This window comes from Fusarium vanettenii (assembly GCF_000151355.1).
Source record: "Fusarium vanettenii 77-13-4 chromosome 4 genomic scaffold NECHAsca_3_chr4_2_0, whole genome shotgun sequence".
NCBI classification, from domain to species: Eukaryota; Fungi; Ascomycota; class Sordariomycetes; order Hypocreales; family Nectriaceae; genus Fusarium; species Fusarium vanettenii.
The window spans coordinates 854424-876236 of record NW_003315879.1 but is presented as its reverse complement, the minus strand read 5'-3'; the positions used below and the strand labels follow the sequence as shown (position 1 = coordinate 876236).

The 21813-nt window shown below is 53.1% G+C and overlaps 7 protein-coding genes across 7 annotated transcripts; 4 read left to right on the top strand and 3 right to left on the bottom strand.

The window, feature by feature from the left end:
* Window positions 1-242: 242 nt before the first annotated feature.
* Window positions 243-2460, bottom strand: NECHADRAFT_59954 (uncharacterized protein; the record flags this gene model as incomplete). The annotated part of the gene is made up of 5 exons (XM_003051562.1): window positions 243-931; window positions 983-1695; window positions 1742-2224; window positions 2280-2345; window positions 2411-2460. 5 exons carry the CDS (start codon window positions 2458-2460, stop codon window positions 555-557), a joined length of 1689 nt encoding a protein of 562 aa, XP_003051608.1. The 3' UTR covers window positions 243-554.
* A 7596-nt stretch (window positions 2461-10056) lies between these two features.
* NECHADRAFT_59951 (uncharacterized protein) lies at window positions 10057-12196 on the top strand. Its single transcript, XM_003052005.1, has 5 exons — window positions 10057-10601; window positions 10659-10694; window positions 10772-10959; window positions 11015-11108; window positions 11157-12196. The coding sequence occupies exons 1-5, from the start codon at window positions 10572-10574 to the stop codon at window positions 11700-11702; spliced, it is 894 nt and encodes a 297-aa protein (XP_003052051.1). The 5' UTR covers window positions 10057-10571; the 3' UTR covers window positions 11703-12196.
* Window positions 12197-12569: 373 nt separating this feature from the next.
* NECHADRAFT_92572 (uncharacterized protein) lies at window positions 12570-14041 on the top strand (the record flags this gene model as incomplete). Its single annotated transcript, XM_003052004.1, has 2 exons — window positions 12570-13147; window positions 13210-14041. The coding sequence occupies 2 exons, from the start codon at window positions 12570-12572 to the stop codon at window positions 14039-14041; spliced, it is 1410 nt and encodes a 469-aa protein (XP_003052050.1).
* Window positions 14042-14226: 185 nt separating this feature from the next.
* NECHADRAFT_59948 (uncharacterized protein) lies at window positions 14227-15887 on the bottom strand. Its single transcript, XM_003051561.1, has one exon. The coding sequence runs from the start codon at window positions 15770-15772 to the stop codon at window positions 14501-14503; it is 1272 nt and encodes a 423-aa protein (XP_003051607.1). The 5' UTR covers window positions 15773-15887; the 3' UTR covers window positions 14227-14500.
* Window positions 15888-16812: 925 nt separating this feature from the next.
* Window positions 16813-17786, top strand: NECHADRAFT_99973 (uncharacterized protein). The gene has a single exon (XM_003052003.1). It carries the CDS (start codon window positions 16934-16936, stop codon window positions 17738-17740), a length of 807 nt encoding a protein of 268 aa, XP_003052049.1. The 5' UTR covers window positions 16813-16933; the 3' UTR covers window positions 17741-17786.
* Window positions 17787-18333: 547 nt separating this feature from the next.
* On the top strand, window positions 18334-19448 carry NECHADRAFT_59945 (60S ribosomal protein L27). The gene is made up of 3 exons (XM_003052002.1): window positions 18334-18454; window positions 18665-19001; window positions 19107-19448. The coding sequence occupies exons 1-3, from the start codon at window positions 18392-18394 to the stop codon at window positions 19112-19114; spliced, it is 408 nt and encodes a 135-aa protein (XP_003052048.1). The 5' UTR covers window positions 18334-18391; the 3' UTR covers window positions 19115-19448.
* A 500-nt stretch (window positions 19449-19948) lies between these two features.
* Window positions 19949-21330, bottom strand: NECHADRAFT_92570 (uncharacterized protein; the record flags this gene model as incomplete). Its single annotated transcript, XM_003051560.1, has 5 exons — window positions 19949-20332; window positions 20385-21016; window positions 21073-21122; window positions 21174-21194; window positions 21239-21330. The coding sequence occupies 5 exons, from the start codon at window positions 21328-21330 to the stop codon at window positions 19949-19951; spliced, it is 1179 nt and encodes a 392-aa protein (XP_003051606.1).
* Window positions 21331-21813: the final 483 nt, after the last annotated feature.

Genomic DNA, 21813 nt, shown 5'->3' with positions numbered 1-21813 from the left:
TTGTAGTTTTCTATACATGAGATGCCGTGGGTTGAATGAGTTTCTATCGAGCGCACGGACCACATACGTATCTCACCAACAATTTCGCACTGTGAGCTACCTAACACCAGCTTCAAACTTGGCAACCTCAGTTGAACCGTTACCCAGATCAAGTTCATAATTACTCTTCAAGTATAGCTTCTCATTACTCCAGGTTCTATCTCACTTCATGTCAAGCATCGCTAATTTCAGGGCCATGTTCTGCATTATCTGCGTTCTATCCAATAGCTCACTATGTGTGCTCGCCATACAACCAATGATCCAAAGTCGCCGTCTAATACATACATACAAGCCAAACGGTCTAGTAGAACCTTCATCTCTCAAATCTTACCTATCGTATGGTGTCATTCAATACCCCAAAGACTAACTCAACCAATACCATGCCACACGCTTGGCTCCGCTATCCTGACTTGAGCATGTTCGCGCTGTCTTTATCCCAGTGACAACACGCCAATGCCTCGTGCGCCATCTATATGCAGAATCTCTTTATCGACGTGATCCCCGAGTAAACACCATTAATAATCACCACGTCGGCCATCCTCTTGCTGTCCTAGAGGCGCGTAGCGGCCTTGAGCGCTGCTACCACTATCGGACCTGTTGCGGCCGACCACCCTTGACAGCCATCCACCAATGCTTCTATCTTCACCTCCATTGGCCTGAATCTGAGACTTGTTGTCGTCGTCAACAGTCGGGGGGTCAAGGGAAAGACGGGGAATAGCGGACGTGGGTCCATTAAATCCCCGAGAGGATCCCACAGGAGAACCGGCCCTCATAAGGGAACTTGTTTCCGCCCCATGCACAGAAGGTGTGCCTGCCACGGTGCTAGCATCTCCAAACAGCGAATCCATGTCTTCGAGGCGGACACCGCAGGTCTCGGGGTAGATGAAGTAAACTAATGGCAGGGTTAGCACAGCCCTAACATATTAGAGCAGGGTGGACTTACCGATAACCACACTGGCAACACAGAAGAACGCATGAACAAGGTACATGCGCCACTTGATCCATTCCTGGAGAATAGGCGTCATCTCACCAACCAACCAGTTGGCAGCCCAGTTGGTGGCCGTTGACAGACTGGCACCCTTGGAACGGATGCTGAGAGGCAGAATCTCGGGTGGGTACAACCAGGGAATGGGGCCCCATGAGAAACCAAACGCAGCATTGTAAATCATGACGAATAAGACGACCAATCGGGGGGTCCACTTGACGTCGAGGTACAAGAAGTACGAGATGCAGGACAGCGCAACTGCCATGGCTGCTGCGCCCGAGAGAAGGATCTTGCGGCGACCCCATCGATCAACCAAGTACCAGGGAGGAATTGTTGACATGAGATATGTGAGGCCGTTGAAACCCGTCATGAGGACGGCATCGTGTCCGACCCAGCCAGCAGACTCAAACACGTAGGGCGCGTAGTATGAGATGACGTTGATTCCGTTGAGCTGAGCCAATCCCTGAGCGGACATGGCAATGAAGACGCGGGTCTTGTATCGACGGAACATCTCGCGGTAAGTTCGCTCGCCTTCTTGGCGCTGCAGGAGGACGTTCATCTTGATCTCGCGGTACTCGTCTCGAGCCTTGGGGTTGTGAATATCTCCGCCACCATACAAATTAGCAATGACAACCATGCCTTCCTCGTCGTGGTCGTTGTCCAGAAGCCATCTAGAAAGGTTAGCACCTTACATTTCAACGAGTGAAGTGTACTCACCGAGGCGACTCGACAATGACGAGACTGCCAACACCAAGAAGAGCGCCCATGATGCACTGCATAAGCAGGGGAATGCGCCACGAGAGGTTACTCTCAATGAAGCCGCAGCCATAGTCGACCCAAACAGAGGTTGTGTAGCCAACAATGTTTCCAGTGAATTCGATACAGGCGAGTTTTCCTCTGTTGTGTGGGGGAGAAATCTCGGACTGGTAGACGGGGACGATGGTCGAGAGCATACCAACGCCAAAACCAGCAACGAAACGACCGACCATCATCATGGGCATAGACGTAGCGAGGGTCTGGAGGGCGCCTCCAACAAAGAAGATACACGATCCGTAGAGAATGGTACGTCGTCGTCCAATGATGTCTCCAACACGGCCAACCATTAGCGAGGTGATAAAGGCACCAATCTCAAGAATGGCAACCATAGTTCCGACATAGGCCTTGGAAGGCTGACCGAAATAATCCATAAAGTACGGACCACTGCAAACTGTCAACGAGGGCTCAACAAGCTGTCAGGATCCATATCAAGACCTACGTGATCACTCCCGACATAACTCCTTGGTCGTATCCGAACAAGAAAACGCCTAATGATACAAAGATGCTGGTAAAATACCTGGGCGGGCAATCAGTACGCAACGGCGATTCGGTGGTGGAGAGTGCTCTTACAGCAGGGGCTTGCCCGTGAGGCCGTGGATAGAACCTGTTCGTCCCGACATGATGGCGCCGACTATGCGTTCACCTCGAGTAGGGGGTCTGGGATTGAAGTCGGGGACTTCGATAGCCTCCTTATCAATGAGGACGGAATGGGAGCGAGAGTGGTGGCGGTGATGAGAATCCTGGATGCGAACCCTCTTTTGATTGTGATTCTTGTGTCGACGCTGGACGCCAGCCAGCAGCTCGTCCTCGATCTCGGTGGAGAGCTGAAGGCGAACGGGGTCGTTGTCGGCGAGCTGTTCGCCGATGTCACCCGTGTCGGTCCAGGACGACTCGGAGCCGGAGTAGGAACGGCGGCGCTGGGAGCGGGCGGCGTCGGGGTGCTGGTAGTCGAGGTCACGATCGTGGTCGTCGTAGCGGGACGAGGCGAGCAATGACGTCGCTTGCGAGTCGGGGTCGTTTTGACTATCAGATCTCGAAGGCAGGGTCCGCAAGGGGATGTTGGAGGGGAGACGTGAAGAATTTGGGGGAGGAATTTTGGGAGGATGGGGCTGTTAAGCAGCAGCGCCCGTCTGCACAAAGTTTGGAGGTGAAGGGAACGGAAGGAGGAAGAGACAAGCCGAGAGGCAGCGAGGTCATCGGCACCTCCAAGCAAGGCCAGCGGAGAACGACTCGAACCTAGCGGGACGGGGGACGACGGGGAGGAAGGAGAATGGGGTCGGGTGACCGGGGTGTGGTCCAAGAGAGACAGTATCAGGGTCTCAAAAGCGCTGAGAATATTCAATGGAAGCGAACCCAGGCAGGCCAGGCTCCAACAGATGTGAGGCCTGCAACCACTCACAATCAGCAAGATTGGGCGAATGCTAGTCAGTCGAGATGGAACCGACAGTTCTGACGGGGTCCGATTTGCCTTGTTGGGGTCCCTGGTTGGTGTGGCAGTGGTCCCTTTCAAAGTGCGTCACCGGGGGATAGGCCAAGGCAGCGCGAGTGTCAGGGTACCTAGGAGTGACCTTGGGTGTGCAGCGCAGCGCAGTGTCCAGTGATGGATTTCTGAGGGTGTCGCGGTACGGGCGGAGGACGCGGGATGCGACAGGACGCGATCACACGGAGACGACGATACGGATATCGCGCAAGATGCACCGAGATGGACCTTTGACAGTCGCTGCAAGATCTAGGCAGGCTGGGGAAACGGAAAAGCTGGAGTAATGATGCAGCCTTGGGGGTGGTCGGAGCTGGGGTTGGTATGGCAGATGACCGATCTCTCAGCGACAATTGAGACAGCGGAGGGCCTCGGCGGGATTGGGAATGGATGGGATGTGGGACAAGTGATGGATAGCCCAAGTCATGCGACAGCGGATAGCAGCAGCACAGCAAGTGGGCGACGCGGTTCAAAGGATCGACTGAAGGGTGAGTTGGCGCGAAAAATGGTGGTTGTCGAAGAGAAGATGAAGATGAAGGGGTGAAGGGAGAGCGAACTTCAAAGGGAGGTTTTGGGGGACATGGAAGGACAAGTCGACAACTCGAGCCGCGCGCCCAGGAGACGGGCAGCTGGAAAATAGTATCTACGACTGACTGACGGCACTGTACTGTAGGGACAGTACGGGCTGTAGGGATCCCTCCTATTCAGGGGATATGCCGCATCTTCTCAGGAGGCCGCGTCGTCGCCGTCAGCCCGATTATCGATAATCCAATCCTCAGAAGCAAACTTAACTGGCCGCCCAAAACATGGCTGCAGGGCCCCTAATCTTGCCTCTCTGCTGCATGATCATGATCATCAGTCAATTGACCTTGTCGAGTTTCCCGCCTCAGGGGTAATCTGGCATTTCTTGCCTCTGCGGCTTGGAAGATCCCCAATATTAAACTTCTTTTTATCCAACGGCGATCTCGCGATGGATTGGGTTCAAACGTCAAAGCTTCCATGATTTCACATGGAATTTTTTAGGTGGTCAATATCGATAAGAAGCCCCCTAGCTCCACGTTCACGAGCCTCGAGCGGGCGGGCGGGCGCGACCATACGCTTTACAGTGGGCGCCTGGGGCAAGCTTCAGTATCATGAGTGTGGGGTGCGTTAACCAGGGGAACCTACCTAGGCCGCCTCAAGCTGAACGAGCAGCCTCGTCAGCTTACTCAATTGTAACCATGATAACAGTTGATGGTATTCTAGACTTTCCAACGGTTGTTAACGATGCAGCATTTGCCCTGTATCAAGTGTAAGCAGCGTCAAAGGCTGTGTTTGCCTCCTCCATCATGCTTATCTCCAGCCGCATGCTAGATCGACACTCGGCGGCACGTACAGTAACAGAATGGCATAGTACTAGGCATTCGCGGGTAAACAACGTTCTATCACATTCATCAGCAAGAACTGAACCAGATCTGACACTGAATCCCCGCCGAGGCTGTGCATGCAAAGCCAGTCACGAGGCTTGTTGCCCATTCAGTCGTCGCTGAAGCGTGACCTGGGAATATGCAGGGATTCCATATTTCCTTTTGAACGTGAGGTTCAGAGTGCTAGGATGAAAGGGTCTCAAAGCCCACGAGGTTGGAACGCGTCGGTCTCGTGTTCTTGCGTCGAAAGACGAGGCAGTTGGTTGTATCACCTCGAACATGTTACCGTTGAAGGATCCATGGATGCCAATGCCTCGTGTAAATTTGACGCCGTATTTCAAAGTCACAAAACGGCATCCTTGAATAGGACTCCAAAGCATTTGGGAATATCACCAACAATCAGCTGGAACCGTTTATGCACTTCTCCACGAAACAGACAGACTTGCGAAATAAACATTTCCTCCACCAAATAACCAACCTCGTCCTACGCACAAGTACTCACCAAGTACCCCCAGAGCTCCACCCCCGAGATGCGCTACGGCACAGAGAGGATCCAGAGAAACGAACGGAGGCGCGCAATCCACGGCCACCCGGAGGCCGAGACCCAACAGGAGGTCAACCTGCTCACGTTCCACTCACACAGGCGCGAATGCTCTCCCAAGGGTCACCGTCAACTCTGGCTCCTCCGCCTATCGCCGCCCCGAGATCACTGACATTCGGCGGGTCCTGTTGACTCTGCGGTGGGTCCCGGCTACGTCACTGCGGGCTCTGACGGTCCGGGGGAGTCTTTGACGGAGCGGGACACGTGCGGGATTGATGTCGGTCAAGCCGGTGTTGGTTTTCGGGTCTTGACACCGCTTTAAGCGACATGACTTGAGCCGGATAAAAGCAGATCTTTTCCTCGTCGCCAGCGGTTATACAGAGAGTTGTAGTTGAAGCTCACGATGTGATGCTATTCATACTGTGCAAGCAAGAATCGTTATCGCTCCCCAGTCGTCGCTTGTGGGCCCGCTATGAGAACTAGTGCGTCAGGGTTGGGTTTGGAAGTTCATGATGCCGATCTGGTGTTGACCAGTGCTGGAAAACAAGTTCTTGGGCATTGATGGTGAGTTATCTCGGTTATCTCCTCGCGCAATCGTTCGACTGTCCAATCGTCTCGACAAGCTACATTTATGGCATCACTGGGCTCAATACAGGTTCTTGACACGCAGAGGGTCTTGGTGTGAGATTCCCGAGTCCTTGATTGCCTTGTTTCCTCTATCTCTGAGACTTGATTGAGTGTACGTCTAGCTAGCTGTGGCATAGGTAGCTCTCTGAAGTTGTGATTTGCAAGGTTGCCTTTGTTTCGGAATGTTACAGTAGAGCTGTTGATAGGCCGGTTCTTCAATCGCCTCAGTGACGATGCGACAATATGTAACCAAGTCATCGTTTCCTTGGCAAGTAGGTATTTGTGCTGGAATGCCCATGTTAGTTCCTGGTCGAGGGCATTCTCTAACATATTTCCCCCGGGCTGTGCAAATACGGAACGCTGCTGTAGCTCTTAATTCCATGATATATGCCCTCCCTCTTAGGATAACTTCTCGTGATATGTTATGTTTCTTTATTCTCGTCTAGTTGCTGGATAGGTTGCCAACAATGCCAGTCACATCTCCAGTTGTGGGAAACCCGTATTGATATCCTTCGACAATAGACTCCATTCATGGGTAATAGCTAAGGTTGTGGACATTCTGAATAGATCCATGACACATGTGGCCCGAACTGGTCCCTCCTTACTAGCTGATTATTCCTATCTTCCAATTGGTCTCCTTTGTAGCTGGGCATGGGTTGTCTGGTGAGGAGGCAGCAAGTGCCTTAAAGACATGTCCACTGACATCCAACAGATGCATAATTCAAGCTTCTCTCTGCACAAGGTGGGATTTTATGTTGAATAATTCACTTGCATTCTTAATCAGTCTTTTCCTTATGTATTCTTCGACGCTCGTTCCGGGTGCCGCTTCATCGTCGTGCTCCCTTTTGAGAGTGGCCGATGCCACAACAGGCGAAGTCTTCCGACTTGCTTCGCTAATGCTGCGTGACTTGAGTGCATTCCCTAGTATGTTCGTGTGTTACCCCGTGTAGGCGTGGTAAACGCCCTTGGGTGGTCGGTCTATCGCTGCCCTGTTAAATTGTCGGTGTTCTCCTTAACTCCGTTGTAAGAGCACAGGCTCGGGGCGATATATTACCCTTCCACCCAGTTTATTACCACGGAAACAGGGAAACATCCTTTCGAATGGTTTTCTTTGACATGATTACTTCTTAATTTGCTACGCACTCATAGGGTTACAAAAACCCGACACGGGTTGTGAAATCTATGAGTGTATAGCATTGGGTTGCTGTGACAGCTTGGGTCGCATTATCTGAGGGAAACCATTGCCAATTTATTGCTTTTCCCATGTGTATTGGCTTACGGTCCTCTTTTTGCATCTTATCTCTATTCTCGGACCAAGTCACTTGGATTCCGGATTGTTCCTCAGGTTGAATTGTGTTTTGGGGGTTGATATATCCGTAACATCTATTTAACAGGAAATAGGAGTTATAGATGTTATAGTCACAACAGATAGAAAATCCATTCTTCCCTACACAAATGATTAGCCAGAATACAACTAACAATAGCCAGCCAGATACTCAAGTCAGAAACCACCGCTCGTGTCATCTTTGTCAACCCGGCCATATTGAAAAATGTCGCGGTCTGAGAACGAGCTACCCTACACTACAACTCGAAACCCTCGAGATCGAGAATGACAAAAACACAAGCAGATTTTCCTAAAGTGGTTGATTTCCCATCCTACAGAATCTGTAGTTAGCTTCCATGCCAGGGGTAAAGAAACGCCACTTAATTTACTATTGGCTATGTTCCATCCTGTGAGACATAACCGTCTCACACCAGCTGGGCAGACTTCGATTGTGCACTTCACCGCAGCAGCCCAGGGATGACATCGAGGCAGAGCACAAAACCCAGCCATCCTAACTAACTACGGAATAGAAGACATCCGGATAGTGACGGCCCCCATCCGGTCGAGAACTGAACTGGCAGAACAGCTCATGGCACCCAGCAGTAGCCGCACAATTGTCGCCACACCTACACGTGTCACGGCCAGAAGTGACCAACAAAGTCGGAGATACAGTAGGAGGGTAGCAACCATGATCTTTCACCGACAAGAAGTGCGGTAGATATGTACAGGAGCTGTCGTGCGATGCTGGCATTCCTACTTGGCCATAAGCTGCGATGACCTCAGTTCCCATCCTGGTCTGCGGAATCGTCATGGTCGACGTTCTCGGATGCCACGTCTGAAACCGGACATTGAATTCTGAAGCACAAAGTGCAAGGTCACGTCAGCTTGGCAGACATGAGGCTAGAAAAAAATGGCAGCCGACAGACGATGAAGCAGATCCATCTAGACTCTGAAACGAGGCAGTGCCTGCTTGTCACTTGAGATCGGCGAGAAGAGACCTCAGAGGTTTGTCCACGACAACATGTTCCTCTGCAAGCTGATGCAAAACCTGGGGATTTGACGTCGAGCTCTTCACCAAGAGAATGACGAGAATAGAAGGTGGGTCTTGAGCGACGTGGCTGGTGAGGGCGATCACAAAGCCCGTATCCAATGACGGGAGCTGACATTGATGGCTTGACAATGAGTGGCACAGCACCATCTTCTCGAAATGGCTGTCGGGATGGAAAACCTGCTTTGGCTGTCGCGTGTAAGAGATTTTATCGTTACATCGGATTGCAAGTTGGTGTCATCACTACTGTAGCAAAAGGCAAGGCCTTGTCCGTCGTGCAGATGGTTGTCAAGGGCTGGGGACCTTCCAAGTTGGAGCAATAAGCCGGCGTGGCCAAGGGAGCTGAGAGCCCATCGGGAGCGGAAGCAAGTGGGCGTGTGGCTTATTGCGGGTGTATGGATGCCATTGTGTTTAATTATTCATTACCTTGGATGCTGGGAGGAAACATCAGATGGTGATTAATCGGGTAGCTATTGAAACAAAGGGAGGGATGGCACGTAATTGACGAGGTTATCGTGCAATCCAATGTCAAGAGAGACCAAGGGAGGCAGCTTTATTGACTCGGGAGACAACAGCATGCCTCAACCAAAGACTGCCCTGCCAAGACAAAGGCCACAAGAAGGTAATTTGCTCTAGGCCCCAAGAAGTAGAGTGAAACGAAACGGCTACGCCGCGACCCGCCGCCAACCCCCCTTCGCGCTCCATCTTGGCGACGACATCAGACTTTTGACTCCAAGATGAGCAAATCATCGTCAGCACTTAAAAAAGCCCACCTCGATCGTTGAAGATGAGGAAGGGGTTCAGGCCAGGCACAGCGGCAGGATGATGCAGAATGCAAGATTGCAGATGCAAACAAGAGCCGGCGGCATGACAACCATGCGAGCCAAAGCAAGCAAGCAATGCCTTCTTTGTTTGTCCTTCCTTGGCTTCACCATCCATGGCTGGCCGATTGTCGTGCATAAACACGCCAATATCGCCTACATTGTGACCTGCAGCGCGCTTCAGCCCTTCTGGAAAGGCCCGTGACTGGCGGGATGTGACGGTGATGGGTTGGTCCATGTTGTTGTGCAGATATCTAGAGTGGAAGGGCTGGATATGATGGGGCATGGAGGAGCAAGCATAAATGTCCATCTCGAGTCCACGAATCTTGCAAAGACTCATAGCCTTGCCATATCCATACTGTCAATTCTGTGCCCATATCTTCCCAACATGACTCCATCTCTCACTTCTCCAACCTCTCCCTCTTGCAGAATCGTGCGCGTGAACAGGTGGGAAGGTCTGTCTGTTCCCGGCCCAGCGCAGCGCAAGACAAGACAAAAAGAGGCTTGTCTCATGCCTGCAACAGCAATCTCACTGCCCTGGCTTCATCAGGCGTGGCCCGTCGCAATTTGACTCGGCCAGGCCAATGACGAGCACCCAAGCCCCTAGTGTTCAGGTCGGCTGGCTGGCCCGCCATCTTAGCCGTCCGACGTCCAGTCAGCGGCCATCAAGCGCCCCCCAGTTCCTGCGTCGTAGGGGGCCGGGGTTTCCAAGGTTCCAGGGCTCCCTGGCCTTGCTCGTGGGACCACTCACGAAGGTGCCCAGCTCACACACCTGGGCAGACACGCAAACTCTCCATCCAAGGAAACCTGAACCCTGCTTCGGCCTGCCACCCATGCTCTGTTCTGGGCATTCTGGGCCGCTGAGACCGCTAAATCCTGCTAGAGCTCCGCTGGTGGGCGGCTGTTATATTGGCTCCGGCCGCCTCCTCTCGCGTTGCGCAAAGGGTAATCAGCTTTCTCGCTACGTTAGCATACAGACTCTGTAGATCAGCTTGGCCGGTTGTCCTGCCCTGCCCGTTCGCAGCAAGCGCGACCACCACAGCAACCGCTCGTCATCACGACCACATTATACGAAACGAGAACCGAACAATTCTACTCTTTCCATCATCATCAGTCGATATCCATTTCCGACGCGAAATCCCGCTCGAAGCGCGCAATCGATTTTCTTGGACCGTGGAGCTTAACCTGCGAAATTAAGCCTCTTTCCCGCACCAGCCACCGGCCTTGTCCTAGCAACGACCGACACCAACAACTTCGATACTCCCGACTGGGGAAAAAACCTCGATTTCTCAACATCGCCCTTTGAATACGAAACCGCAAACCCAAGAAAAAGCTCACGATCGATTTCGTACCGAATTTCCTTTGTTGATTGTCGTCATTCCTCGGTGGGCCGACTCCAACGACGACCGCTTCTTCTCGATCGCTCCCGTTGTGATTGCTCTTGGATGCACCCCCTTTGATCAAGGAGCTACGCATCCACAGTCACAATGGGGTCTACCGAATTTGGAAACTTCCATGTACGCCTCTGCCATCGCGACTTTTACATGTGCAACTTCTGATATCGTGTGCGACAGGATTTTTGCAGAGACTCGACTCTCCCGGTCTGCAATGTAGGTTCACCACCATAGCGACAAGCAAGCCGTCATGTGGAGACGGAACAATGGGCCCTGACTAACTGATCTCACAGCTTCTATCCAACCCTGCCCATGACCAGAATTCTGCGAGCTGGGGAGGTTGTGAGCTCAAGGGCATTCCCTTGAGTGGGGGCAGGCACCTTGGAAATCTGGGATCGATTTTGCTTGCCGCCATCGCTATCGCCGCGGCTAGCTTTTTGGTGCTTCGCTCGGAAAGGAAGCGAGCTGCTGTTGGACGAAGGTATGCTCTAACAAGCTACTGTATTTCTAAGTTACCTGCGCTAACACGTATCAAGGGAAATGCAACTATTCCTGATCGGCTACATCATCATCAGTATATGCGAAATCTTCTCAGTTGGCGAGTTCCCACTGAACAAGACTGCCCGGATTGTATGCTTCCTGGTCTCGGATTCTGATACAATGCGCTGACCCTCCTAGGTTTTCTCTTCTGTCCACATTGGCATGATTACTGCCACAACCTGGGTCTTGTTCCTTAATGCTGTTGTTGGCTACCAGATCATCGACGATGGAACTCCCATTTCCGTCATCCTCTTCGTTGTCTCAGCTGCCGCGTTGCTCATTGGCAGCGGGTATATCGCCCTCGACACTGGCCTATCGTGGACAGGCTTTTGGGACGACAGCTATGACGCCCCCAACAGGAACATCGCCATCTACGTCCTCTACCAGCTCTTCCCCCTGGTCTGCCTCGTTGCGTACTTTGTCTTGGAAGCTATTCTGGTCATCCGAATCCTTCGCGAGCTTCGACCCTTGCTCTACCTAGTGGGCGCGGCCCTGCTCTTCGCCATCGGCCAGGTTTTCAACTATGCCGTCAGCAAGTACATCTGCGACGGCACTAGCGGCAAGATCGACGGATCTCTTTTCCAGACACTATTCACGCTGCTCGCTGTCGTCATGTTATGGGTTTTCTGGTCTAGCATCACCGAAGATGATTGGCCAATGCCCGTCACCAGCACCTATCCTTAGTGGGATGGCTACGACACAGCGGTCTATTTTCAGCGGCGTTTCACGGTGGCGGCGTAAAATATCTTGGTTTCAATGTCTCTCGTTTTTACTCGACGACTCAGCTCACGGTCGAACGACGTACACATGTTGATGGGAATGATTTTTGATGGAGCACAGCGAGTCGGCATTCTTTTTGGTGTTCTGGGTCTCTGCCGTGCCCAGGAAGCGATACGGCCATACGACAGCGATTGGGTATCTAAGCCAGGGGCACCTTGCATACGACTCTCTATTGAAGAGGAGAGGACATATTCTTTTCGAGCCTTGCCGACGGGATTTATTGGCGGAAGTGCTTGCTGGATTGAGTCTTGCTGTTCTAGGCTGGTGACGGTGTCCCGCTGGCCTGGGCTGTATATAGTGGTGGTTTAGTATAGATTCGACTGCGTAGTTATACCCTGATGAGCGACTAATGCATAAGATCGAATACAGATTCGATTAATACAATAAACGAAATGCAAAGACTGCTGTTTTCTAGGCACTTGAGACTTTGGGTGAAGGCGAAATCGGCACATGTTAGCAGGCCTCTCTTCGATCACATGGATGTTAGAGAACACAAGCTTGATTTCCATTGCTCTGGCATGATTGGCCCATTTCTCAACCTTAAAAATCTTGGTAAGTGGGCCTTGACAAGGCTGTGAATCTGAGCCACAGCCTCGTTCTCTTTATTTCGTCACCTCTAGGCTTCACCCACCTCATCCAATTTCTTTTGTCGTCCATCTTACTATTGCTTCAAATCCGCCCTCCTCCCACTTGCTACGGAAAGCGATTCTCCTCACATAGCCGCTCTCTATCCTCACCCTCGACGAACCTCGAGCGATCTAAACCGCCACAATGGCTGACTCCGATGGCGAGTACGTCGCCGACGACATGTCGGACGACGACATCATGGACCACCGCGTCACCGATGAAGACCCTAAAGGCGCCGGGGGAAAGTCTTCGCGACCGCATAAGAAGGATCGCAACGCGACCCGGGCCTGGGAAAAGTCGAAGCGCACCTGGGAGACGAACCTCCCCGAGGAAGACCAGGACGGGTTATTGAGTCTCACGGCGCTCGAGGCTGAGAAGCGCAAGCGCCTGCTCCGCGACACGACGCCGCTGCAGAGAGGCATCATCCGGCACCTGGTACTCGTGCTCGACATGTCATTCGCCATGGCGGAAAAGGATCTGCTGCCTACGCGGTACCGCCTCACGCTGAGATACGCTGCTGCCTTTGTCCGCGAGTTCTTTGAGCAGAACCCTATATCTCAGCTTGGAATCATTGGCATGCGCGACGGTGTTGCGGTGAGGATTAGTGATGTTGGAGGGAACCCGGCTGAGCACCTGGAGCGGTTGAAGGGTTTGGAGGATCAGGACCCTCAGGGCAACCCGAGTCTGCAGAACGCTCTCGAGATGTGCCGGGGAGCTTTATTGTAAGTTGGACCCGAGACAGTCACTCTGCAGTTGGTATCCTAAGCTGACCTCTTCTGGAAAGCCACGCACCATCACACGGCACTCGAGAAGTGCTTATCATCTACGGTGCTCTGCTATCGAGCGACCCGGGCGACATTCACGAGACGGTTGGCAACCTCATTACGGACCGGATACGCGTGTCCATCGTCGGACTATCAGCACAGGTGGCTATCTGCGCTGACCTCTGCTCGAGAACAAATGCCGGCGACGAGTCGCAGTATAATGTGGCCATGGACGAAGTGCACTTCCGTGAGCTCTTCCTCGCCGCCACCACGCCCCCCGTCACCCGGACTGCTGAGCAGAGCACGGCGAGCTTACTCATGATGGGCTTCCCATCCCGTACACTCGTGGCCGGCGGCGATACAAGCTACTGCGCCTGCCATAACCGGCCCTTCCGCGAGGGTTACCTATGCACACGCTGTTCCGCCCGCGTCTGTCGCCTCCCCGCCGAGTGTCCTGCCTGCGGGCTCACCTTGATTCTCTCCACCCATCTCGCCCGCTCTTACCACCATCTATTCCCTCTACGGAACTGGGTCGAGGTCCCTTGGGCTAACGCCGCCCGCTCTGCAGCGTGCTTCTCCTGCCAGGCGCCATTTCCTGAACCGCCAAAGACAAAGGCCCCTGATAAGCCTAAGGAGGACGCGGGGCCCAAACCGGCAAAGGGCGTCAGCGAGAGCGGCCGCTACGCGTGTGAGGTATGCCGGCAGCACTTTTGCATCGACTGCGACGTGTTTGCCCACGAAGTCATCCACAACTGTCCGGGCTGTCAGAGCATAGTCCAGAAGACGGATGGTCCCGTTTCGGCTGAGCCGAACGGTACGGCGCACACCAACGGCGATGTAGTCATGACATAGAAATCTGGGATGGAGGAATAAGGAGACTGGACGACGGTATACCCGGGAAAGGAGAGATTTAGCAAGCTGTTGATTTTCTTGTACCAATAGCTTATCACGGATGAGCATCATCATATCATATCAAAACGGCCTCATATCAAAGGTAAAGGGGACGGAGAGGCGCATCAATGGGTCAAAGCATTTTTGTAACAATTTTTATTTTATTTATTTATTGGACCATAGGGGCACGATGCCCTTTCAGTCCCAGGTCAGCTCGCATAGCCAGACTAGGCGTTAATAGACGACCATGAAATCGTAACCTCGTCTCATTTTTTGGACTTGCTCGTCTGTATCATCCTCTCTCGCGCATAATGCTATGGGAAGATGCCTTCAACTAGAACAAAACAGATAGTTCACATAACCGCAGCGCTTGCGTGTGTTGTGGTATGTTGCAGAAAACAAAATCACACGGCTTCCCATCTACAGGTTGCCGCGCTCAGCCTGCTCACGCTCAATGGCCTCGAACAGACTCTTGAAGTTGCCAGCGCCGAAGCCGTCAAAGTCGTTGCGCTGGATAATCTCGATGAAGACGGTGGGGCGGTCCATCAGGGGCTTGGTGAAAAGCTGGAGGAGGTAGCCGCCCTCGTCGTAGTCGATGAGGATGTTAAGGCGCTCGAGAGTCTCAAACTCCTCCTTGAGCTCCCAGTTGCGGCGCTCGGTCTTGAGGCGCTGGCGCATGGCAGTGTAATATGTAGAGGGAACGTCGATGAACTCGACGCCGCGGGCGCGGAGGGCAGACACGGAGGTGATGATGTCCGGGGTGAGGAGGGCGATGTGCTGGACGCCAGGACCCGAGTTGAAGATGACGTACTCCTCGATCTGGGACTTCTTCTTGCCCGGGGCAGGCTCGTTGATGGGCATCTTGACAACGTTGTTGGGAGAGGCCATGACGATGGAGCTCAGGGCTGAGAACTCGGTGCAGATTTGCGAGTCGTCAACGGACCAGAAGCGGTGGAAGGACAGACACTGCTCGTAGAAGGCACAGGCCGAGACCATCTCGTTCCAGGACTGGTTGCCGACGCAGTGGTCGATGCGAGCCAGGGGGACGTCTGGCATGGAAACGGAGGCGGTCTTCTTGTTGACTGCGCGGAAACCGGGGAGGAAGGGTCCGGTATAGTTCTGGCGGGAGATCAGAGTGTGAGTGGTATCGCCATATGTGCAGATGACGGCGGTAGAGACGGAACCGTGCTCCTTATCCTTGGTGACCAAGGGGTCCTGGACGGCGATAGCACCCTCCTCGACGGCCTTGTAGTATACGCCCTCGACATTGTCAACCTCAAAGGCAACATCCTTCACAGCATCGCCGTGGCGTTCGAGGTGGGCGTACATCTCCTTGAGGAGCTTCCGGTCCGACTTGGAGATGGGTTCATCGTCGGGGAAGTGAGCTTCGGAGCGCAGGGGCGAGGTGAAGACGAAGCGGACATCGTTGTTGGCGACGACGTACGAGGCAAAGTACCGGCTGCCGGTCTCGAGGCCCTTGTAGGCGATGGTCTTGAAACCGAACAGGTTGGTGTAATATGAGGCGGCCTGCTTGGCGTTGCCAACCCACCAGGTTATGTGGTCATAGCCGGTGAAGTTGGGAGGAGGCTGGACAGCGAGGCCGTCTGCCTGGGAGAGAGCAGAAGCAGTGGCAGTAGTCGAAGGCTGAGCAGCCCGCTGAGGAGGAGAGTTGGTGATAGCAGAAGGGGCCATTGACACACAGACGGGACGATGGAAGATGGATTGGTAATTCAAGATAGGGGGTTGGCTTGGAGTTCAAGTCAGATGGGATAGATATCCTTGATGATAGTGGCTTCGAGGAGCTGATGAGGCTTGATTGTGAGGGTGTTGAGATCTGCAGATACCAGCAAGATGGAGGGCATCTTGGGTCATATATAAAAGAGTTTGACCGTCAAACCAGGCCCCCGGCTTAAGACATTTGCCATGAGGCATCAAGCCCTGTTTCTTTGACACCTTTCCCGGAAAGGCTCCGCCATAGAAGGCATTGAGCGGCCCGAGTCACTCACTTGTCAGGATAAGCAAGTAGCAGTGGGCCAACAACATTCTTGTCAACAGAATCCTGCGGCAACACCCCTAGAGGCAGGTAACATCGCCCGTGAGGCCCAATGGTATCGACGGCATAAGAAAGCGAATTCCGTCAACTCAACCCTGGATGAGCCGCCGTGGCAGGGCCTGGGGTCACGAGCGGGGATTCCGCGTCAGACGACGGTCCAACTGATATCATCGACGGGCAAGCTATGGCCTCCAAGGCGTCAATTCCTCCCCCTCCCCCAATTGATCAAGCTGATGGGCGGTAGTGCCGAACCGTAGTTGTTGAAGGTTGCGCAGGCATCGCCCTGCGGAAAGCTCCCGGCCGAGACTCCCGCGGCGCCGCCAACCGCCCCAAGCCGACGTTGGCCGTGATCCGCCCAATCGACGCCGCGCCCGCCACGGACGGCTTTCCGGAGCAGACAACCAACTTGTTTCGTTCGCCCGGCGCACCCTATCGAGCACTGCGGAACTGTCAGCAACTGCTCGGCAGAAGGACCCTGGTAATCTGAGAAAATGCGGAGTGTTTGGCGCCCGCGTAGATCGCCTCCCCCGCTAGAGCCGAGAGGGTTCCTTGTCTGATATCGGTGGCTTATCCACTCGGCCAACGTCGACCGTGATAGATATCTAGAATGCCTGCCCGTCCTTCGAAGCACTTGCACTTGCTGCCGTTGTCTTGCATCATACCGGCTTTGCGAACATTCCAGAAAAGAGGCTTGCCAGAGACAAAACGTTGAGAACAGGGTCTCTGTCTTGTTGAATACCTTTGACGTCCTACTCTTTCTTTCTTCATCCTCCAATTCGCCACCAATCTCAGCCTTCACAATGACTTGTGTATCTTTGAGCAAGCACGATATCAACGTGCTTGAGAAGATCAAGGACCCCGAGTCAAACCCTTACGCCGGCATCGTTCTTGACTCCTCGCTGCCTCGCGACCCAAACATCACAGACGCTGGCGTATATGAGCGAGTAGTCGAGAAGGAGCGTGAAATCATCCGCTCAATTCAGAAGCTCGAGGTCCAGCTCAGGGACCTTGGTCTCGATCAGGGCAGGGATGCCGCGGTTAACGGCTACCGAGAGTGCCTTTCCGCCATCGAGGACATGATCTCGGAGCACCCGAACTATGCCAGTGCCAGGAACAACCGGGTACAGATCTTTAGACGGCTCTACGGAGACGCCATCCTCCTTTCAGAGACCTCGGACAACACAATGCCCTTGATCGAGAACCCCGATACAACTGAAAGGAGAAGGGTTGTTGCCACAGCCTTGAACGACATGGAGACGTCTATTGCGCTTCTGTCTCCATCTTCACCAACCGCTCCAATATCGCCTCAAGCAGCACGCACGCTCTCAATGGCACACACTCAAAGAGCAGCTGTGTACCTCAAGACGGCAAAGCTGCTGCTGCACCGCTCATTGGACGTTGGCCAAGACCTCCGGGAATCCAAATGGGAGAAGCTGGACTTTGAAGAGGCTGCGTCTCGAGACCTTGCACTTGGCGGTCGATACGGGAATCAGATTGCCAAGGGTTTGGCCGTCAGTGTGAACCCAACAGCAAAACTGTGCGGACAGATTGTTCGAGAAGCGATGAAGAAGGAATACGGCCCGTCTTTTGGTGATTTCAAAAGTTGAAAATGGAATTAGTTTAGAGTAGGATACCCGGTGAATAAAAGCCTTCAAGATATCGGACCAGAGTTGACCATGAGATGAGACAAGACATGGTTGTAGGGAATTAGGATGACTTGGAAGGGAAGCCAATTCGTCTAAGTGAGATTGAATCAGTTTCCATCTAGAAGCCAACAGTTGAATCGTAGAATTACCGTCGTGCAGCCTCAATCGTCTGTTCCGTAGTTCGGCCCTTGTCCTTTTCCTCACGGTTGATTCTTGTTGCAGCCGCTGAAAGGCCAATCAAGACGCCAAAGATGGGATCCGCCACGCGGGAGATGATGTAAGTCGGCGCAGCAGGCATATTGACTCAATTTCTGTTGAGGAAACTCGGAGAGACCGTAAAGTTGAGGTTGAATATATTGCTCTTTTTGCTATGCAGCCTTTCATTCTGGAAGATGCCGATGGGGTCACGGAACGGAAGACGGTCCCTTGGTCGTGCACGGGCCACAATCGGAGCGGGCTTAGCGGTCCTAGCATGTCATGTGACTTGGCACACTCGCTTGCCCCAAATTATCCAAACCCACAAACCCGACAATTTTACTCCCAAATTCCGATCACGGTTCACGACGCCCAACTAACTTCATACCAGCACAATCCGACTACCCACCGGACAAGATGAAGTTCCTCAAGGTCGGCCGAGTCGCCATCATCACCCGCGGCAGATACGCCGGAAAGAAGGTACGACGCCCGCGACATTCCTCGTTGCCATCCTCTCGAGTTTTTTGCGCCATCCGATGAACATGGGGTCGGGGGAGGGAAAAAAAAGTTGCCGTGTGTTGTGGTGGACGGCGAGGAGGCGCAGAACAGAAGAACAGCGACGTGCTGGATGCTGTCATTTGGTTCATCATTGTCAAAGACACGAATTGCTGACTCGAATCGCTTCAACAGGTTGTCATCATCCAGCCCGTTGACAACGGCAACAAGCCTCACCCTTTCGGCCACGCCCTGGTTGCCGGCATTGAGCGCTACCCCTCCAAGATCACCCGCCGCATGTCCAAGACCCGCCAGGAGAAGCGAAACAAGATCAAGCCCTTCATCAAGGTCATCAACTACAACCACTTGATGCCCACCCGCTACACCCTGGAGCTTGAGGGCCTCAAGGGCTCCATCTCCAACGACACCTTCAAGGAGGTTTCCCAGCGCGAGGACGCCAAGAAGACTGTCAAGAAGGTTCTCGAGGAGCGATACACCAGCGGCAAGAACCGATGGTTCTTCACCCCTCTCAGTACGTTTTTGCTGCTGTCCCTTTCACTCTATCAGGACTGTTGTCTCTGTGGGGTGGAATAGGGCAAGGACATACCCACAGGACCCAGGCTAACAAGGTCAATAGAGTTTTAAAAAGATCGTTTCTCCATCACGGTTAGGGAGTTGGCGGGATGTAAAGAGCATCGATTGGCATTAAGGAACCCCGGTTTTTATGGGCTCAATATCAAGTTTCTTAAAAAATCAGATCTCTCTTTGCGGCGTGTGACTGTAGCGTCAAAATACAACGCGAATCGGACGGACGTGTTGGCCCCGACTGAAAGGACATCGGTGGGGAGTTGCTGTGCTGGTGTTATCTATCCCAAGAGGTCATGGTCATGGCAAATGCAAATAGGCCCCGGCGACTTTGCTTGACGGTCAATGTCGGTGAGGTAGTCCAATAAAAGAAATGAAGCAAAAAATTACCGTCAAAATCCAATTGTGCCACGCCGTCAACACAACGCAACCAACGCACACACACACATACGCACTATATGAAGCAATACGAAAGACAGGGTGATTATAAGACTTGATTTTTTGTCGCCCATTTCATTTCTACATGTCTATGGCCAAACGCCGTCTAAAGTTACATGTCAATTAGACCTTTCGTGATGCGGTTCATGCTCGCGACCGCGACCTCGCGCTCTGCGCCCAGCTCTATGGCTTTACACTTCATAATACCTCCCCAGCCCTCAAGTCAAACAGAATATGTCAAAAAGTTTCCAATCAGCAGAAAGGCCCGACCAGTCAACGTGACTATGTACGCGATCATGCTCGGTTCGTGATGTCAAAAAAGGGGGTGAGACGTAAGGAAATAATAAGAGAGAAAAAAGGGGTTCCTTAGATCGCCGTTCGCCCCGTAAAGTAAACGCCTCGGCGCAACATTTCTTGAGGGTTGCGAGTCCCATTGGCACCGTGCATTACAACATTCTAAGACCGTTGGGCCTCGTTCATTCCGAAACGGTTCGTCACCTCGTTAGCCAGCCTGGTGGGGTCATACTCGGGGGTGTAGCCAGGGGCAAGACCACCGAACAGGGCGAAGATGAGGAAGCCGGTGAAGATGATGATAGTGAGCTTGCGGAGGATGGGCTTGCGAGCACCAAACTCGGCCCACTGTCGGTTGGCATCAGCAACGTGAGCCTTGATCTGCTCGTAGCCGAGCTTGTAGTAGACCATGCCACCTAGAGCAATGGAGTAACCGAAGAACTGGAGACCAGTAACCTGGGTGCCCCAGATCATCATGGAGGCAGCAACGAGCAGGATATCCTTGAGGACACCGCAGAGGGTCAGGACGACGGCGGAGGTCTTACCAATCTGTGGAGGGGGTTAGCAGAATTCGATCTGGTTGTAGATTCGCAAAACATACCAGGAAGACGACAGACACGTTCAGCATGAAGGCGCAGAGACCGTTCAGGAAGAAGGTGAAGAGACCGACGTTGTAGACCTCGGCCATGGAGCACCTAGGAATCTCCCAAACCAGGGCAACAGCACCGTTCATGATAACGCAGATGGGAGCGAAGTAGTACAGAGAGACCAGGGGGTCCATCTTGAAGTCAGCGGAGCTCAGCAGGCGCTGGACCATGGTGAGTCGGAGAGCCTCAAAGATGATACCACCAATCTGGTACAAAACACCAATGGTCACGAAGTGGATTTCGCCAAAGGACGCAATGATGACACCGACAACAATGGCCGAGACGTTGAGGAACTGCTTCAGGTTGGGGGCGGAAACGCCGAGGACCCAGCCAGAGATGAGGACAGCAACGGGAGTGGTGGCCTTGAGCATCTGGATGAAGGCGACCGAGAGGTAGAGGTATGTCAGGTTTCCGCAGATCAGACTCAAACTGAAAAAGACACCAATGGGGACGACGGCGCGCATGTAGACGCGAGGCGTCATCTTGACGGTCTTTCGGCCATCAAGGAAATGAGTCCATCGGGCGAGGATCTGGGTGACGACGGTCGCAAAGGTCAAGTGGTAGGTGGTGAGGATGACGGGGTAGCCTGAAGTTTCGCATGTCAGCTAGGGGACAGATCGAGGGACGATTCGAGGAGCGTACGGAAGTTGAGGGTGTCGAGAAGCCATTTGTTGAACAGAATAACTGAGGAACTGAAACCAATCCAGGCACTGCATCATCTGGTTAGCAAGTTGCGCGTTGACAAGATCGATCCGAGAGAATGACTGACACAACGTAAAAGGTAGGATGAATCGAGGCGCGAGGAGACTGCTTCTCGAGGCCGGGGTTGACAGTGGGAAGAACGGGAGTGGCGGAGCGAGGCGTCTCGCCCGAGACGCGGATCTTTTCATCAGCCGACATTGTGAGTGGTTTCTAGAGATGCAAAGATCTAGAGTTGAGCTGGTTGAGACCGGTTGATGGAAACGGCGAGGTTGTTGATAAGAGGCCCTTGAAGACAGATTTTAGGGGGGAACGCGCAAACGAGCGGACGGACAGCCGAGTCCTGCAACGGGATCGAATTGGGAAAGGCGAGGGGTGCCTATTTGTTATGCAATCGGCGGGGCCCTGAGAGACAAGGTCTCGAAGAAAAGAAACGAAAAAATGGCGACTTGCGAGCACAAAAAGCTTGACTTTGAGGAGGCTTGCAAGGGGGCAAGGGAAAGACTGAAGGAAGAGAAACAAGAGAGCAAGACAAGAAAATCGTCCCTGGTTCTGGAAGAAGAAGAAGAAGAGGGAGGGAGAACAAGCGAGGAGGGAGTGGGTGAGGAGACGGGAGGGTAAAAGAAATGGAAGAAAGGGATAGGCCAGGTATCTTAGTCTTGTTAGGGGAGGGGTGGGTGTTGA